This window comes from Xiphophorus couchianus, chromosome 14 (assembly GCF_001444195.1).
Source record: "Xiphophorus couchianus chromosome 14, X_couchianus-1.0, whole genome shotgun sequence".
Classification (NCBI taxonomy): Eukaryota; Metazoa; Chordata; class Actinopteri; order Cyprinodontiformes; family Poeciliidae; genus Xiphophorus; species Xiphophorus couchianus.
The window spans coordinates 157289-176782 of record NC_040241.1 but is presented as its reverse complement, the minus strand read 5'-3'; the positions used below and the strand labels follow the sequence as shown (position 1 = coordinate 176782).

Genomic DNA, 19494 nt, shown 5'->3' with positions numbered 1-19494 from the left:
AGAACTGTTGTGAGGTCTAAAGAAGCTGGAGATCAAATTATGACGTGTTAGATGGAGTGGGTTGTTTTTACATACTGATTCTGGAATTCCATTGCAGAAAACACACTATGACCCAAGCAAGACTTAACGCCACATAGATGCCAGTAAAGGATCTAGGACCTGACAGTATGTCAGGAGTCCCTGAAGTGTTTCTCTTCTGTCTGACTGCAGTGGGAGTGCTGTGGCGCATTCGGAGCAGACGACTGGAACCTGAACATTTACTTTAATTGCACTGATGGAAATCCCAGTCGGGAAAAATGTGGGGTTCCCTTCTCCTGCTGCACCAAGGACCCTGCGGTACCGTTGGCCTCTTTCTGTCGATGTCACAGTGCAGAAGCTGTTGCACCACAAATGACTTAAATTCAATACCAGAATTCACATGGTTCCTGCATGATGGCTTTCAAATCTTTTAGAGATAATTTCTTTTTGTCTCTAGGAGGATGTGATAAACACTCAGTGTGGCTATGACATCAGAGCAAAACCAGTAAGTTAGCTAGTTCTGCTAAAGTTCGGACTGTAATCCTTGTCCTCAGTGGAATGTTTAAGGTCTTCTTAACATTGATGAGTGATCGACGAGTGATTTACAGATACCGTGAAAGCTGGATAATGATGATGATTTGCATATGTGCCCATACAGGACTCGGAGCAGAAGGACTACATCAATGTGAAAGGCTGCGTTCCTCAGTTTGAGAGGTGGCTCCAGGATAACCTCACCTTGGTGGCTGGGATCTTCATTGGAGTGGCACTATTGCAGGTCACTTCTAGTCCTGTTTTATTATTAAAGAAAGAGTGAAACTAAAGTATTTCTCCCTTTATGAAGTATGTCTGGTTTTCTTTTCTTGACAGATTTTTGGGATTTGTTTGGCCCAGAACTTAGTGAGTGACATCGAGGCAGTGAGGGCAAGCTGGTGAGACACCATCAACCCTTCATCTGCTCTTAGTTCTCATGATCATTCTAACCTTACTTTGCAGTCTCAGACAATCTGAGAAAATTTACATGTAATATTTATGCTCATGGGTGTCATTCATAATTCAGTAGTGATGCATATGACATGGAAGTCAAGTTCATAATTAGGTGATACAAAGTAATAATTTCAACTTTCAAAATCATAATTATTAACTTAACAAGAATTGTGCAGTTGTTGAATTTTTCAGAAAAGTGGAAGTGTGGGTTTTTTTGTCATTAGTGGTTAATATATTATAAAACAGAAATTCAACACAAAAGTAAAAATCTGATTTATACTTCGTGGCAGTTTGTTACCAGAAAAAAACGCTAATCTCTTAACACCAAATTAATTATTGTCTATAAAACATAAGCTCTTTTGAAATACTGGTTATCTGCTTAGACATAGGAGTAAAGTAAAAATCAGATGTTTACTTTGTGGCACTTGGTTACCAAAAGACGTGCTAATTTCTTAGCAACAAATTAACAACAGATGTTGTTATTGTTCAGAAAACATAAGATTTCTTCTGCTCTTTTGAAATACTATTTATCTGAGGCTGTGTTCACACTGCAACCTGAAGTGCCCCAATTCCGATTTTTTTGTCAAATCAGATTTTTTTGCCGGGGCCGTTCACACTGCCACACATATGTGACCTGTATGTGTTCTGCAGTGTAAACGGGCAAACAACCTGAAAGTGTTCCATATGCGGAGTACAGGGCGCAATAGCATCCGCGTTCTTAGTGTTCTGCCAACCGCCATAAAAAGTGTTTTTGTGTTTGCGGAAGTAAACATGGATGCTAACGGTGGAGCATAGCTTACATATTTGAAGTTGTTGTCTGACCAGAGCAGCATATTAACAACTTAATCCTCATTATAGTCTGTCATAGTTGTTGTTTTATTCCTGCTTGTACATATCAGGATGCAGAATAGGGAGATTTGTTGAGTATCAGTGATGTTCAGTTCAGATGAATGCACCTTGAATGTTAGGTCACATTTGAATCAGATGTGTATCGGATATGGAAGTGGCCTGGGTTGCATTCGAAAAGAATCCAACCTGTGCTGTTCAGACTGTCATGAAAAGATCAGATGCAGGTCACATTACGTCAAAAAAATTGGAATTGGGTTACTTCAGGCTGCAGTGTGAACGCAGCCTTACACTACTTGTGCTGTTGGTGAATTTGGCACAGAAGTGAAAATCTTTTTTTTTTTTGGCATTGGTAGTAAATATATTATAAAACAGACGTTCAACACAAAAGTAAAAAATTGATTTATACTTCATGGCAGTTTGTTACCAGAAAAAACACAAGTAAATGTTTCCCTCACTGACCAGCACGTACAGAAGCAGCTGGATGGGTACGAAACTGTTCCTCAGTCGCTTCGGCAGCTTTAGGAGAAATTTGATTGACATGCCGGCCCCCGCCCAGCTGTTCCTCTGTTTAATGCAAAACGACCAGGGTTGGCGTACAATAGGACTGGGCTGAAGGGCGCCAGGCTGGGACCTGCAGTGCAAAAAGACCTTTGGACAGAGACAGAGACTTAAACCACTAAAAGTAGTTTTACTCTTAAAAAGTTGTCATTATAGCTGTTACTCCCTTAGTGTGAGGAATAAAGAGTGAAGGTTTATTGAACTTTTGGAATGCAATGCCAAAACTCATCCATCATTCTTCCTCCTTCATGCTTCCTCCTCCATGCTTCATCAGGGTGCCCCCCCCTCTGTCCATGCGTCGACCCCCACCGTACTCCTGCAAGAAATCATCGGCTTACTACTCATGAGACAGGCACGCACAGAATTGTATGTGTGTTTAGGCCTGTCACGATAACAAATTTTGCTGAACGATTAATTGTCTCAAAAATTATTGTGATAAACGATAATATTGTTTAAAGACCATTTTAAACCAATGTAATGGTAATGACATAATAATGCAAGTACATCCTGCCAAAAATAAATACTCTTTATTTTCAAAAGAACACTTAACACGGGAACTGGTAAACCAACCATAAATAAAACAACCAAAATCAAATGAACTCTGTCTTCATTAACAAAAAATTTACTTGAATAAAAATTAAACACAATGTAAAACCAAAGTGGAAATTAAAACTACATTCAACCAAAAGAGTACAGAATATGAAGTCTGTATACTATATTGCCCTTCAATAACCTTTAGATTTAGATAGAGAGGATGGGCATATCCAACTACATGAAGCAATAGCTCACGCCTCCTCTCTTAAGCCCAGTTCACACTACATGATATTTTGCCTCGATTTTCCCCTTACGACAATCTTACAACGTCCACAATCAACTTCACAATCAACCAGAATTTATTCAAACAATCAAAAGCATAAAATCACACCAACAGCTCAACATCGTCATCAGAGACCAAAGCCAGAAAGGAAACATTAATTACCTGAGAAAAAATGCAAAATACGAAGACTCGCCTTCGGAGACCACTGTGTGGGGCAGTTAAGACTTCCACCTCAGTGATCTGGCTTGCTGTTTTAGCTCAGTTACTTTTATATCAAGGCAGGTTCTTTACTGTGTGATGCGTTCTAACGTACCGTTTAGAGATGGTCTCAAACAGTTCATAATGACGTGTTGCTGTTTTTCATGCCAGAGGCCATGCAGGTGTTACCAAGGCCAAGGGATGAATTCATCGCTGTCTAAGCCGTCCTCCCTGCGTACTTTTCCAGATGTACGCATCAATAGATGTGTTCATTTCATTCAGAAACATGTTACTCAAGAAAGCAGGACCAAAGTTTATCAGCTATCTGTGTTTCTCATTTCAAACTGCCTGAGACTGGTTCCTGAACCACACAGAGCTCTCCTGATCTCTTCTCTGACCCAGGGCATCAAACAGCAGATTTTGATTATAGAAATTAGCACATTTCATATAATATCTTCAAACTCTTATAAAACAGACATGAACAGTTTCAATACCAAAACACCTGTTGCATTCAATATTTTCTGATTAGTTTTCCACTTCTTTGGTTTATAATGAACTAAAACATTTTTCAGATGACTTATATACTTCTTAAGACTGTGATCTAATATAAAAAATTACTGATAAGACTAATTTTAATCAAATTGTGCTCATTATATTTAAGAAAAATGTTCTACTGATTAAGTTATATGTGGATTAAACTGAGTCTAAATCTAACCTAAATTGAGGCCTACTCAAACAATCATGATCAATCTAATATTTCAACATGCGCTAAAGTTTAAACGTCATTAAAACTAGCATAACTAAATTAATATTTCCAACAGCAGGAAGAAACAATAAATCCGATAAATTAAAATGAGGTCGATAATTTTCATTTATTGTGTGTTTAATTGATTTATTGTCTATCGTGACAGGTCTATGTGTATTTGTAGCTGGTGGGTTTGATGAGTCTATGATAGTTTGCTAAGCACCAAACTGTATATAACCTCTGTTTTGGTGTTGTGTCATACATGACTTCAATCGGGAACCCTGATCTTCTAGGGTGTTAATCCACCTACACAGTAGAGAGGCACTAGGCTCTGTGGTTTTGTGGCCGATTCCTGAGCTCCAGTAAAGGTTTGACTTGCTGTTATAAGTTTTCAGCTGAAAAGCAGCATTTCTTCTTCTACTGCTTTTGACGTAATTGATTATAGTTCCTAACACTAGGCTAAGGACTAAGTTGTATACTGAACCTTTTGGTTGTATACTGAACCTTTAGTATACAACAAAATTTAATTTAACACAATTTGTATAAATACAAATGTGTTAAATTTAAGGTCCTCTGGCGTCAGATCACAGTTAAAAAAAAAAGTAACGTGATATTTTAAAGTAAAAAGAAATTCATATTTTGCAATGCTTTGACAAAAATAAGCTAATTTGCTAATCTTTTTTAAACTATGCTAACATTTGTTAGATATGAAAAAATGGAGGCCTTTTGTGGTGATGTTGCTGAATAACAAGGATTATACAGTTGCTTGAATCAGAACCATGGGTGAACTTTATGAGATGAGGAGTTCAGAAATAAATGTGTGCTGCTCTGCTCCCTCTGAGCTGCAGTTTGGGTAGCTTGCATTGAAAAGCCTTGGAGTCATGTGACTTGAACAGTTCTCAGCTTGTCTGTGGTCCACTGTTCCACAGCCCACTCTGAATGCACCTTGTGACCAAAGTTAGACTTTAATCTCATCTTCTCCTTTTCTTTAGTATCTTAGGGAAATAGTTGCACACAGCCGTGATGGTGGTAAGAATATTACATTGTTAATCAGCTCCTCTTTTGTTCTCTTCTAGCTTCTTTACCTAATGCTGGCGGAACTCTTCTCTAACAGGTAATCTTTACATTTGCTTAAATTTAACTTCTGTAGTGATGGGCACAGCTTACTTAAAAGTTAGCTCCGCTAACTGCAAAGCACTAATCATAAAATGTTACTTTTGCTAACGCTAAAGACCTGCAGTATATCAATATGGTATTTAGTGGACGCTAATTCTAAAGTGCCAACTACAACCATGATGAAATCCACAATGTGTCATTAGCACTTTGTGCTCCAACATAGAATATCGCCCTCTACATGGTATAATTTGTCATTCCAAACTGACCCGTGTGGTTTGAGCTTCCGGAAGTTTTTTCTTTTTTTAACAGACTTTACACTCATAGTTCCAGTTTTATAGTTGTTAAGTATCGCTGACTTTGTTGCTGATTCTGCCTAATTAAGCACGGTATGGCTTTGGTAAGAAAGCACACAGGACCTCTGAAGATTTTAAACTCTTTACTTCATCCTAGGTACAGAATACACATCGGATGTTTATTCCAAAAACATGGGTCAAGCAGCTCACAGGATGTTTTGTCTCTTTGAATCAGCTTGAATATGAAACGTACCCCCGGCCACCAGTACTGTCAGCGAGCGCCGCCGGACAACACCCTGATCATCTCCTCCATCTCCTACACTCTACCAGCACTTTTTTTAAAGGCACTAAATATGTGAACGGTTTTGTATACAACTACTGTGTGACTACTGAACAAGGACAAGATGAAGACTTTTCATAGATGCACTTAGCAGGTTCCATCACATCCTACTGAAACAAACTCAGCATTTTTCACTGGAGAAGTGTTGGCCGACATAGAAGGCCAAGATAAAGACTAAATAAGCATCTGAGAAGACTGTTTAAGTACCACCATGTGTACTGAATAGAGGAAGAGAACAGCTATCCTTACTGTATCCAGAGTGTTTTTTTATTTGTTAAGTCAAACTGGGTGGATATATTTCAGGTTTGTCCTTGAACACAGAAATGACATCGTTTTGTTGCTCTATTAATGCCGCTGATAGAATACAGTCACTGACCAAAACAATTTAATAATCAAGTTAAATCCCCCTGGGATATGAATAAAAACTGACCCGAACTCAACTGAAATTCCAGAAGGAATGTAATATTGTCCACATGCAGACCAGTGACAGATGTGTAAATGGCTTGATTTGCAAGACACTTGCATGTTTAGGACAAGGTAGAGTGAGCAGAAGTATTAGAAGTAGTTGCTGGAAGATCCCACAGTTAAAACGGCAAGTGAATGTTAAGGTTTAAAACATGGAAACAGACAGCAGCCTCACAGTTTAATTCAGGTTGCATTATCTAGTCTGCAAAGGATCACAGAGAAATTACTCACCATGGTGAACACAGTAATGTATTTTCCACCACTTTAAGATCATCTCTATTCAGGGCCTTTTCTATTATACAGATATCTCTCATGAAGCCTCTAAATCTGCATTGTCCCAGAGGTCTGATGGTATCAGCCACCGCTGCCCTGAGGCTGATACCATGATACCATTGGCCCTCTGACCACCACCAGCAGGCAAGGTGTTGCCCAAGAACACAATGAATAAGACACATGGAGCAGGGGTTCAAACTGGCCACCCACCAGTAACAGGATGAATCCCATGTACTCTGCAATTGTTTTGTAGTTTTACTCAGATCTTCACCATAGCATCAGACTATAGGTCCCAGAGCAGGCCCAGCATTAATCCTTCTGCGGTCTTAAGAGACGGGGTCACTTAGACCCTACAGGCTTCAGCCTGTGCACAGTCCAGCAGGGTTGGACTGTGCATTTTCACTAGGTTTTTTTTTTGGTCAGGTTTCGGAAACTGACGGGCTGATGCAGCCCCCCACTTTACTGCTGTCTGATGTGACATCTGCTGCGCTCCTCCTAATCCTCATGCTAAGACCGCGAAAGGGCTAAAGTGAGGATGTTAGATGTCAGCATCACAATACTGCTGTACTTAGAGATGTTGCCATGGAAATGGTCACAAACCACAATACAATAGTGGCTGATTTGCAGTTGTAAATGATCCAACCTGTTATACAGAGGAGGAAAATTATCAGGAGTATGCAGTGGTGTTGTTGCTGCTACCCATCTTCTATCGCCAAGCAACCACAGGCTGTGCATCCTTTACTTGCTTAGCTGGTTTATCAAAACCCACGTTGTCTTTGTGGATTGTAAACATTTAAACACAGAGGCGCTCCTGTACATACCTGGTGTCTGCTATAGGTGATATACATATCACTGGTCTGCATGTGCACTAAATGACATTCCCAAACAGACCAAGGACCTCATGTACAAATGCAATAAAAACTTCCACACACAATTTTCCACAAGAAAGTTCAGTTCTATCAATTAGAACTGAACTTGCAGCTATTGATGTTTTTGAGATGCCTAGAAATTACGCTGCAAAAATATCAGACGCAATCCATCCATTTTGTCTCAATACACCCACTTGTCTGTGTAAACCCAGACAAGTGGGTGGTACCCGTCTCCACCGGCCATTGGGTGAAAGATGGGGTATATCCTGGACAGTTTGTCAATCCATCACAAGGCAACACAGAAACACAACCACACACACTTTTGTTTGTAAGGATAATTTAGACAAAACACTTTATGTTCCACCTAATGTTCATGGAACTTTGGACGATCTTGAAAGCCACAGTACCTCGAGACAAGCCATGTAAGCACAGGGAAAAGTTGCAAACTTTTAACTTTTGATCTAGGACCTTCTTGCTGCATGTGGCCGTTCTGGCACACATCCTACACACGAAGAAATGTATCCGTGATACCAGTCTGAGGCACAAATGCGTTCCATCAACATTGTGCTGCAGTGGTTTGAAGTGATTCATTCATTCTGATGAACAGCTTGATTTGGAGTCTTGGTTGGTAAATTTACTTGCCTGTCCCTCCAGATCCCAACATGGGAGTGCTCAGGCTTGATGCACACTAAATGATGTGTGACTGTCATCTTGTCTTTACAGCATCTTTTATTATAAAGAGTAAAACTGAGCGACGACTCGTTTTTCCTGGCTAAGCTAGAGTTGCGTGTTTACAGATGGAATGTGAATAATCACGTATATAAATAGGTTGAAATACCACAACCTGAGTTCTCCCTCCTGTGAAGACATAATTTTATGTTGTGCATATTTTCAGGGTTGATTTATACTGTACCTATTAATGTAAATGGGGGCTTGTCCAGTTAGTGGTCTGGTACTCCCCTTCATGTTCTTAATTCCACATTGATTGGGATGTAGAAAGGAAACGTGTGTCTGGTTTCATTCGTCTAGATTTAAGTGTACACCACGTTTCAGTTGGAAATCCAAGCAAGCCTTTATACATGAGGCCCAGCTCCTCTGACGATTAAAGAGCTTTTATCAATGATGTATACTGTTAGGTGTTACTACATCAGACCCTCAGCACCATGACTCAAACTACAGAGCCCTCTGGGCTTAGTAGTAGTTTTCCTTTTTAACTAAATCGATCGACAAATATCAGTAGGTATCAGCCATTTTAAGGCAGTTTTTCCTTCTTTTTCTTCCCACAGGGCAACACAGAAACACACAACCACACACACATTCTACATGCTATAGATTTATAATTGACTACGTGAACAATTCTAAATAAGTATAATAAGTATGAAATATGAAATAATCAATACACGCGGGTCACCATATGTTCTCTGCTGCTGTAGGACAATTTGTTTTTACAGAATAGACATGCCTCCAGCATGATCAACAACCCAAACAGATCTATCCACAAGGAACCCATCTAGTTAATTTTAAATAAACAGAAAATGAATAAAAACTAATTCAATAACAGCAGGCTTTATTAGAAAAACCGCCTTCAACTGTTTAAAGAAGTTAAAATTAAAAAACCCCAAGGGAGCATAGTACACATGATCTGTTTCTTGACCAACTTTGGATGCCTAAGGGTTCTGGAAAACCCCATTTATTAACCATTTCTTAAAAAATTTATATAAAAATATGTTGAAGTCATCACTCAGAATGTATGTAGGTGTACAGCCCATCCTGAAGAGAGCTAATGTTTTTACTGAACAGCTTCAGTGAAGCTGAGAACGTTGGTGATCAGACAAGTTGTTTTTATATATCAGTGAAATGAGGATTTTCTGACTGTGTTCAGTGTTTTACATGACAGCGTTTGTGCACTCAAATTTTAAAAAGTGGTACATTTATCCCATGATTCTCTCTCACTTTGTGTAATCTAACACAGATCTCATGTACACAAGACTGAATGGAATCTACTGAAAGATGTTTCTGCGGAGGTTTTCTATGTGTTTGAGATGGATTTCTGCTCTAAGCATGGATTTGTAGCAAACTATAGTATTTTTTCAAGCATTGGTCTTTGTTGTAAAATGTTATATTCAGAAAACGTACTACGCTACTGATAGAGGAATGATGTTTTTGATACAAAATATTGTACATTTAATGTGGTTTTCTAACAGTATAAAACATTTAGTATCACTGAAGGGAATCCGTCACTCTTGTGAAAAAGTGCTCACAATATCAACCACCTGCACTGTACATCCCACCTCCATTTGTCATGTAACTACCTCCTCATGTGCTGTTAACATTGGAATCATTTTATCCTCTAGTAAAATGAGCTGACTGAGAAATATGTTGATTGATGTGTTTGTTCACATTTGAAATGGAGGCTAACAAATTGTTAAAGCATTTCACTTACCACACATTGTCTGTCACTGTTCTTGCAGCGACGCTGCTGCAGTCTGTTAAATCCAGACAGGTGCAGTTCAGATAGATCTGTTCTAGAGGAGGTGGAACAACTGTTTTGCTGTTACCAGTCAAAATAACATCAAGTGCAAGTCCTCACTTGGGTAACTCTCTGCCATGAGCAAATGAGGTAAAATTCTCTGGTGATGAGATCTCAGGTAATTCAGATGCTGGTCTGGTTGGTCATATTGAAGAAAAAACCGAGTTTGATTCAGTTTTGCTCATGAGATGGATTGAGACTGGAAAAATAAGATCCCAGATGGAAGCAAATGAGAGCTGTTGTTCACCAATGGAGAAATAAAATGCAACAGTGAATAAACTTCCCAGCAGTGGCTGATCTACCAGTACTCCAAGACCACAACAATTAGTCAGAAATGTCTGTCTGGAATCAACTCTGCCAGATCTTTTGTCCTACAGGGTGTTCTGGAACCTTCTGTGGACATGCCCTTACAAGGGCATGAGGCTGACCGCAACTAATCAGTTTCACATGAAGCTGATAACACAGGAATGTGCAAACGTCTCTAGCCTCCAGGCAAACATCCTAAAAATGGTTAATAGTGTTTCACAGAAGAAAAGGAGTCAAGTAAACAACACACAAAATAATAATATGAAAACATAACCTTTCAAATGAACTCACAAGTAAATGAACTTAGATAATTTTTCTAACATGAACCTAAAATGCCCTATAGCCTATACAGGTGAACTAAATGTAATCATCTAACTGTTCAATATTTTTTGCACAACTAACTGTTCTCTAACAAGGAGCTAATGACAAAATCCACAGCTGTTTGATCCATGAGTTGACCAATACATTTCCTGCTCCAGTCAGAATCTTCATCATGATGTTTAGATTCTGAGATCAACACAACCTTGCCATCAGAAGGCCTCAAACAGCATTTTCTGAGAAGGGAGTGATCACTGAATTTTATCAGTTGCAACAGAGTCGCAGAAAGGCACAGAAATGGACGACCTTCAGTTACATCCCACACGGAAAACTACTTCATCATGAACAGTGCTCTGTGGAACCAGACCTCTCAACTCCTGGCACATTTAAGGGAGGTGGAGATACTCAAGTGTCACCTCAGACCAAATATCCATAACTTTTTGTGAATAGTGTATGTTCCAGCATTCCTATTTATCACACCTCCATGGGAGAGTTTCATAGTCAAAACCGCTGCTGACCAAAACAAAAATCCACAAATGTCCATCTCAGACTTCCCTGAAAACATCAGGGTTTCCCCCAGAAAACTTGCTAAGCCCAGTGGTATGGGCGCCGAAGCGGTCCACCGTGTTTTTGTATTAAAAGATGTTAAGTAGACAGGAAATGTAAACAGGTTACTGGGTAATTATATGATACGGGAAAGCATCACCAGTGTTGTTGCGCAACATCCCCCCCCCTCCTCCTTTCTCTACTCTCTCACTCTCGTACTTCCTCTTCTGAGAGGGGAGATGTGCTACCAGCTCTCCTAACGGGTTAACTGAGTTTCCTAAATCTGCTGGGATTTACCCTGTCCAGAACTGAAGTAAACTCTGTTTAAGCTGGTTTCGAGAAACGATTCACCTGATTTTTGACGGCCTACATCCAGGTGTCCCACCCTTCTTCCCCCTGTGAATTAGCCAGACTGAGCAGCCTGCAGCCAACTAGTTTCACAGAGCGCACCTGTTAACGGTCGCTCCTTCTCTATATTACAACGTGCATTTGTTATTGAACCAGGTAGGTTTTAGTGACTCGGGCGAGTCTCAAGGATGATGTTTTACATTTGGGCTACCAGCAACCTAAAAACATTTTCCACTTTTTCCTCTCCAGAATCAAACATCATAGCTATTTTACAACCATCAAAGAACTTTAAGGTGACTCATTAACTGAATGTCCACAACATCTTTTAGATTTTCTTTATGCTAAATATTGCTAAATAGTAAGGCATTTTTGCAAGGGTCAGTACAGCTTAATTCAGTAGCAGAAATAATCAAATAAGTAAAATCAATCATCTAGTCTATCTTTCCCTACTGCTGACACTGAGAACTAAAAAAGGGAACCTTTGAGAGAGACGGACGGAGTTTGGTGTTTCGAACCCCAGACCTGGCCTGTTGATGAAGAAGGTGCTGCAGCAGGAGGAGGAAGTTGATCGACGAAGGCAGGGATCTCCGTAGGTCTGATGAGCTTCTTCTCCGCATGGATAGTGAGGTCACACAGGACTTGGGTGCTGGCAGGAAGGAAGGCACCAGTTCTTCTTCTTTGCCTTTGTTCTTTGTCTTTGCCTTTATCTTCATCTTTGTCTTTGGGGTCTGAACCCAGCTGATGAGAGAAGTGCAATTTGAAGCCACAGGTTGCGGGCCTGACGGGTTGGTCCCCATGCGCAGGTCAGTCTTCCGCTCTGTGGCCCCGGCTCTTCTTCAGCTGCAGAGTTCTTTGTCCATCTCGATCTTGGCTCGAAGCTGCCCGGAGGATCCAACCAAAGGTTCCTCTTTTGCACCCACCTTTTATAGGGTTTATCCACCCTTTTGGTGCGTTTGCATTGGCTAGCACTGATGCTGTGCTTGTTTCATTGGCTGACTGCTTGGACAGATGATCTCATATCCATCACTGTCTTAGAGACATTTCCTGATGTCTGTGCTAATGTCTCAGGGTTGATCAACTTCCTATGTCCCTTGCCTGCACAACCCTTTCTCTGAAAAGTTTAAGTTGTTCAACAACCTGTTTCTAAATAAGGCGTTGATCATCTCTGCTCTCCTGTTAGTTCCCCTTTTTCCCTTATCCTTTCACCTTTCACCTACCATCTACCTCCAACATATCAGTGATGTTTAATTGCAGTTACGCCTTTTACACCATTTCAAGTTCAATGTCAAAATCACATTTATATCACATTTATTTTCTTTAGCTTCTCTGATTTAGCATTCATTTATAATTTTATAACCATAACTTATTAGTTACTCTTATTATAATCCTAATGTGAGTTATTACAGATATTTTCTGAAAAGAAACCAAGAATAATCCATGATTTTAATTATTTGATACCAAAGTTAGTTACTTGTTTTTCTTGTAAGTGTTCCCACAAATGTAAGTGTAAGTATTATTACAAGTAAACCAATATTAATATAAGTATTTTATAGGCAAAATGTTTAGATTTCATTCTTTAAAACTTTCATGCTTTAAAATAAAGAATAGTCTCAGCTATTTTTATAAATCTGCAGGCTGGAAACTTACTTCCTCTTTTTCCAGGAAATCTGCTTTTCCTGTCTCATGACTCTCTCTGACTGACTATGATTTCTTATGATTGGATAGAAAAAAGTAGAATTAAAGCAAAGTTTGCATGAGACAAAAACAACACACACAACCAGATTTATTTTATTGACACTTAAGTCTACTGTTGGGCCTTGATGTCACTTGAGTGATTCATTTTAAAGATAACCTTATTTATTATTACTGTTAAACTTAAATCTCCAGCATGGGGAAGCTCGGGCTTTCTTGACACCCCCTCCACGAGGTCAGACCTTTCACATGCTGGGAGTCCTGCAGTTCGCCGTCCTCATCCCCTAGAAAGAGAAGAAGTTCGTCTGGGATGTGAATATGCAGATTCTTCATCCTCAGTTGTCACAATGGGCTCAGTGTAGTCATCAAAACTCCACTTCTCTTGACACCAGTGAAACAATATTTAAACCCACAACGATTCGTAAAAACAACGAATCAAAAAATAAAATTAAAATGAACAATTATTTGCACTTTTGTTTAATCCAAATTAAGTCAGGGGCCCCCAGGGGCTCCTTAAATGCTAATATTTTAATACCGACCACAGATACATACAACATTTGTTTATTGAGATTATCAATACTGCTAAATTTTATTTGATGGTTTCAGCATACATAAAAGATATTAAATTGTTTAACATTTGATTGTAAGGTTTTAAGGAGCTGGTAAGTTTATTTTTGTAAAATCAAAGTACAATATTGATAGTTTGATTGTTTTGTTACCATAGCTACAATTTGATGCTCTGATGTTTGAGTTTGAGCTCTGTTTTTTCACAAATACAAATTTTTAAAAAACTGCAATTATAACTTATTGCTTTTTAGGTTGGCTAATTAAACTATTCCCACTCCCCTAGATTTCACTAAATCTAACACAGAAGCTGTTAGAGATGCTAATGTTTTTTAGCAGCAAGAGGGGCCCCTAAGATAAATTCTGCTCAAGGCCTCATTCAACCTTGGACCGGCCCTGCATGAAGAGTGAAATCTGCGCCCGTTGCGCCACAAACAGGAGATTTAATTTAATGCTGCAAATGTGGCTTTAGTAGCTCTTATATTTTGTGTCTGTTGAGTTTTTAATTAGCATTTGAACCCTCGCTATATCGCGATTCACCTTTCACGGTGTCGCTGCTTCACGGATTTGCATTGTGTTCTGCATTCTGATTGGCTAAACAGTCTCTCCGCTTCTTCTCTACCTGTGTGTCAACAACGTTGCGGTTTAATATGTACACGTACGTAAAACAGCTTGCCAATTTCAAGAATCTTTTTGCCCAGTAGAAAAAAGAGCGACAACAGCTACCGGTAACTATGTTCTTCTCTCGAAAAAACACACCTGCACCGCGGGCTTTAGAAGAAAAGAAAAAAAACGCTACAGAGCGGAGTCAGGATGCAGCGGCTCAGTCAGAAGAGCAGCGAAATACATGCGAGTCACTATTTGTCCTACTGTACTTTGTTTTGTTTTTCATAATGATTTTTTATTTTCTCCCGTTCTAATCCAATGACGCGGTAGGGTGGTGCTGATCTCCGTAATTTGAAGCCTTCAGTTCTATTGCTGATTAAAATTATTTTACAGTACAGTAGTTATTTGTAAAAAAAAAACCCAAAAAAGTTTATACAGTACTTTTATTTGTTAAACAAATGCTTGGGCCTTTAAAAAGGTTTTGTTCTTTGTTTTCAATGTACAGTATTATGGAGTATTTAATTGTATAATTGTAAAAAAAAAAAAAAAGTTATTACTTCGCGGATTTCGCCTATCGCGGTTTCTTCTTTGGGTTCACTGTATATATTATATATACAAACTCACAAAAATCATCCACTGTCCACCATGATATAGACAGTCCCGCCAACCAGGTGCAAGTTTTACAACAGTCACTCCATGGTTGCCAACTTGGTGACTTTTTGCCATATTTTACGCACACAAAAAATTTCAGCAAGGCAGGTTTTTTTAAAGATTGGTGATCAGCTAGATTACCTTCTGCTGGTAGCTTGGTTTCACATAGACATCTTCCGATTGTTGCATCTTTTTTGATCCTCCTGGAGCTGATCATTGTCAGAGCCTTTGCCATTTTGGTTATTCTGCGACCCATTCGAATAGTTATTTTTCTTTTTCTTCCTCAACTTTCTGGTTTTGGCTGCCATTTTAAAGCATTTGATACCAATTTAGCTGAACAGCCTTTCTGCACTTCTTTATGGGTTTTTCCATCTTTTATTAATTTTTTGATCAAAGAACGCTCTTCTTCTGAACAGTGTCTTGAACGACCCATGTTACTGTTTTTCAAGAACAAATGCACATCCAGCATATGCAGCGTCAGTTGCCTTGATCCGTAAATAAAGGTCACCTGTTTAACACCTGTTTGTTTTTGGTTTTTTCCACATACACACACATACACTAATTGAACTCAGCACTGCTATTTTTTGAACACGCCCCTTTCAGTAAATTACTCAGCTTGACAGAATCAGCAGAATGCATATCATGCCAGTTGGGTCTGTTGGTTTTCTATACCTTTACCAAGGGCGTAAATCCCATCTCATTATTGGGTGCGGGGAGGGGCGGGGTAGGATTCACATAGACATTTTTGGTCCTGCAGACCAAAAATGACTAGTATCAAACATGTTTTTCTCAGTAAACAAACAATTGAGAAATAAAACTAAAATTCAATGTTGCTGAGTTTTGTTCAGTCTCACTGATCTAATTTCTGCTACACCTTTACAAAAATTTAAGGTTCTAAATAAAAAAGCTTTAATGAGTAACTGCTCTTAAATAAACAATAATTTATTACATTACAATAAACATTCATTTATTGAAATGGCTCCCAATACAAGTTGTAGGCTATTTAAATTATAACTTAAGTTGCTTCATTTTTAAGCCTGTTTTAGTTTTGCCATCACTTCCATCACCAATCTACCTGTTGGTGACGGAGAACCAACAGGTAGATAGAAATTAATATCTGGTGGGTATTGTAACTTAAACGTAACATTTAAAGCACCAGGGTTTATATAGAAAAATATTCATATTTTATTTTGTGGTTTTAAAGGCTCTACATTTTTTCCCCAAGATTGGACCCCCCCTGAAACTCCCAGGATTTACACCTATGACCTTTACTAAACCTTCTAGAAACTTTCTTGCAGTGTAGAAGTTGAAATTCAAACAGAAAAGAGTGATTTATCTTGCTAGGGATGTGGGACTGCTATTATTTTTGAACACTACAGTATATAGTTATATTGCAACTTGAATGGCTTTTAAAAAGCTATGTTTTTTTTATTTTTACATACTTTTTCCCTGCTCTGCCTGTTCCCAGCAAATCCTTTCCTGTAAACCCAGGGAAGGATGATCTAATATCAGTTCACAGTTGATTCAGATAATAGATCAAGCTGAAAGAACAGATCATATGCTAACTTCAACAGTGAGCACTCTATGCAGCTGCTTCTTGTGGCCCTGTCTGTATCCACATAATTTTTTAAAAACTGCTCTGGAAGTTTGAAAGTTCTGGTGAAGGACCAAATAGGTTTCAATAAAATAACCCGTAAGTTCTAGAAAACTGCCCTGTAAAATTTAGTAATATGCCCTGAAAGTATTAGAAAGATGCCTAGTAGTAGGCTCCAGGAAGGTAACCTATAAATATTGGGAAAATAACCTGCAGATATTGAGAAGGAAAATGCCCAGAATATAACCTGTAAGCTCAATGAGGTGGGTTCTGGAAACACAAGGACAACATGTGTTTCTTCCCTGCAAACATCAGAGATGGAGGATCACAGTTTTTTAAACCAGTCTGAGAAATGTTGAACAATGAAGAAATGACCCAAATGCTGATTTCTCTAGGAAGACTGAAAATAAATTCAATGACACAAAGAAAAATAAAGACTTCAAACATCACCAGCCATTATCCTTTAATTGTCTGTTGAATTCTTCAAATGTACAACTCATAACATTTACAACACACACTTAAGTTGACAAGATTTTTATGCAGTTACAATGGATACATCTTCACCAGCATGTGTCCTAATCACAAATCTGATAAATAACCATTCACATCTTTAAAAACAAGACGTAGCATGGGTCCAGACTGAGGAACACACCAGGTGACACAGCACAGTGTCGCACATGCTCAGATGGGCATGTTAGCAGGAACCCCCCTCAGACATGAACAACCAATCGGCTTTGAGGAAGGGAACTGCTCTTCATAGCATCTATTATCTACAAAATATCAAAAAATGAGCTTCATCCACAGGGTAATAAATAGTCGCTTTACACAGATTTCACTATGCGTTGACAAATTTGGATTTGCAACTATAAGCTTTAATAAAACTTTATGTAAACATAATTTTAAATTGGTGGAAGGGATTGGCTGATATTTGCTGAGCGCATACTTTCGATATTCTAACAGTAAAATTTGTTGAGAAACTACGAGGAGACGTTGAAGACAGAGCATAATATGAAGTGTGAAGCTGTTGGATCAAAGCAAAGAGTTCCAGCTAACACTTGTGCATCTCTGCTGATGGTTCAACAACATGATGCTTCAGTTGGGAAAAGCACACTCACAACATTCCTAAACTGCATTTACTCCAAATCATCATCAGGGACAGGTTGGACACAGTCTGGGGCTCAACCTTCACTATCCAGCCATTGGATTAGTGGGATATTGGGACAGAAGTGGAACTGAAACACTAAAATCTCTACTTCCAAGGCTTAGAATAAAAAGTTTAGGACCCAAGGTGTCAGGAGAGAATGAAGCAGGCAGCAGAAGAGGTCAAAATGAAAATGGTCACAGCTTGAACAGGACAAAAACATGCACATGTTCTACTCAGATTAAACTCCAGCTATATGAGACATGACTGGGACATCATGGCAGGCTGCTTCAATCAAATAAACCATAACAAGGAGATTTTCTTTTTTTCCTTTTGAAAATTCTTTGTACCTGGTTTGGTGTCACAGCTGTGGTCTTAAAGAGCATTGTCTCTTCTTCTGTTGCGTCAGGCTTGAGGCAGAACATACATGCACACCTGGGGGCAATCTTAGTTTAGACTGATATATCACCTCAGGTCAAATACCAGTTCATCACTGGTGGGAAGTCTGTCCACATAAGAATATGGGTGTGGAAGGAGACCTACCTCAGCATTCCAACTGAATCATTTTTATGGCTTTCAAACAGAAACAACTTGAATCCTCTGAAGTCTTGGAAGATTTCTTGACCTAAATATAACACATCTGGGTAAAATCTGTTCGTTTCTACATCAGTTACAAATGACAGTAGCTCTTGAATATAAAATGTTTTACTGTTTGTTTCTAAGACTGAGGCTGAGGGGACACAGGACAGAGAGGGGCAGATGTCTGGCTGGCAGTTAACGCGATGAAGTACCTTGGCACATGACGATGGGGCACAATGGGGGAGCAGTCACGAGGTGTTGGGTGGTCAGGCAGGCATTCAGGAGTGTTGGGGTGTTGGAGGGGTTGGGAGTGGACACAGTCATTTAGCTCTGTGCAGTTAGCAGTTGCTCTGTGAGCGAGGCCTGGTGTGACACAGTCTTGTTTTCATGAGATCTCAGTTTGGACACCACGTCAATAAACGCCAGGCTCTGTACCTCCTTGTGAAGAGGCTCTGAAAACAGAAGATGTTCAGAAAATAAGTCCAGTTTACAGACAAACTTACCCAGCACCATAGACAGTGGTGGGCAACTAATGCGTTAATAGCGGAGATCATTTTTCATTTAGAACTTTTGCTAACTTTGAAAACATTTAGGACACTCAAAATAATTTTGGGGGGAATTCTAAAGCGCTAAGTTTCTTGGCTGTTTTGTAAGCTTTCAGTTAAATAAAGTTTGTCGTCTGTGTTGAAGTTCTTGACTGTTAAAAATTCTTCAAAGAGTTAGATGTTATTATCCATGGGGTGATTTTGAAGTAGGTGAAGACGTTATGTTATGTTGCAAAATGTTGGTTGAATTAACACTTAATTATTAGTTTCCACTAAATACCATTTTAGTATGGCGCTTTAGCATTAGCTTCCATTAAATCAGAATCAGAATTCCTTTTAATGTCACTGTGCACGAATAAACCACAACAAAATTTTAGAAAATAGCAACTCTTGAAGAAACACAGAACTGGGATGTTAAGAACAAATAAATATAGATCAGTTTTGTAGAGGCTGTGCTCAGGGCAACATTAGTTCTTGAGAAGAAACTGTTAGTCTGTTCTTGACTTTATTGCCCAGAGGTCAAGAGTTTGAGGATGTGGTGCCCAGGGT

General features: G+C 39.0%; 2 protein-coding genes across 10 annotated transcripts in view; one reads left to right on the top strand and one right to left on the bottom strand.

Annotated features, from left to right (window-relative positions):
- Window positions 1-19494, top strand: part of tspan5a (tetraspanin 5a) — a 37613-nt gene that overhangs the window by 8981 nt on the left and 9138 nt on the right. For 2 of the 5 annotated variants that reach the window (XM_028038309.1, XM_028038312.1), the window contains exons 5-10: window positions 211-336; window positions 476-523; window positions 677-793; window positions 886-947; window positions 5246-5283; window positions 5814-9902. In XM_028038309.1, coding sequence (XP_027894110.1) covers window positions 211-336; window positions 476-523; window positions 677-793; window positions 886-947; window positions 5246-5258 — 366 coding nt within the window. In that variant the 3' untranslated portion in view covers window positions 5259-5283; window positions 5814-9902. Of the gene's footprint in view, window positions 1-210; window positions 337-475; window positions 524-676; window positions 794-885; window positions 948-5245; window positions 5284-5735; window positions 9903-19494 lie in introns of those variants that run through there. The other 3 variants (XR_003598141.1, XM_028038310.1, XM_028038311.1) reach the window with 2 other exon arrangements.
- Window positions 17119-19494, bottom strand: part of rap1gds1 (RAP1, GTP-GDP dissociation stimulator 1) — a 68713-nt gene continuing 66337 nt past the window's right edge. For 2 of the 5 annotated variants that reach the window (XM_028038304.1, XM_028038305.1), the window contains one exon: window positions 17119-18852. In XM_028038304.1, the coding sequence (XP_027894105.1) occupies window positions 18725-18852 (128 nt within the window). In that variant the 3' untranslated portion in view covers window positions 17119-18724. The remainder of the gene's footprint in view (window positions 18853-19494) is intronic. The other 3 variants (XR_003598140.1, XR_003598138.1, XR_003598139.1) reach the window with 3 other exon arrangements.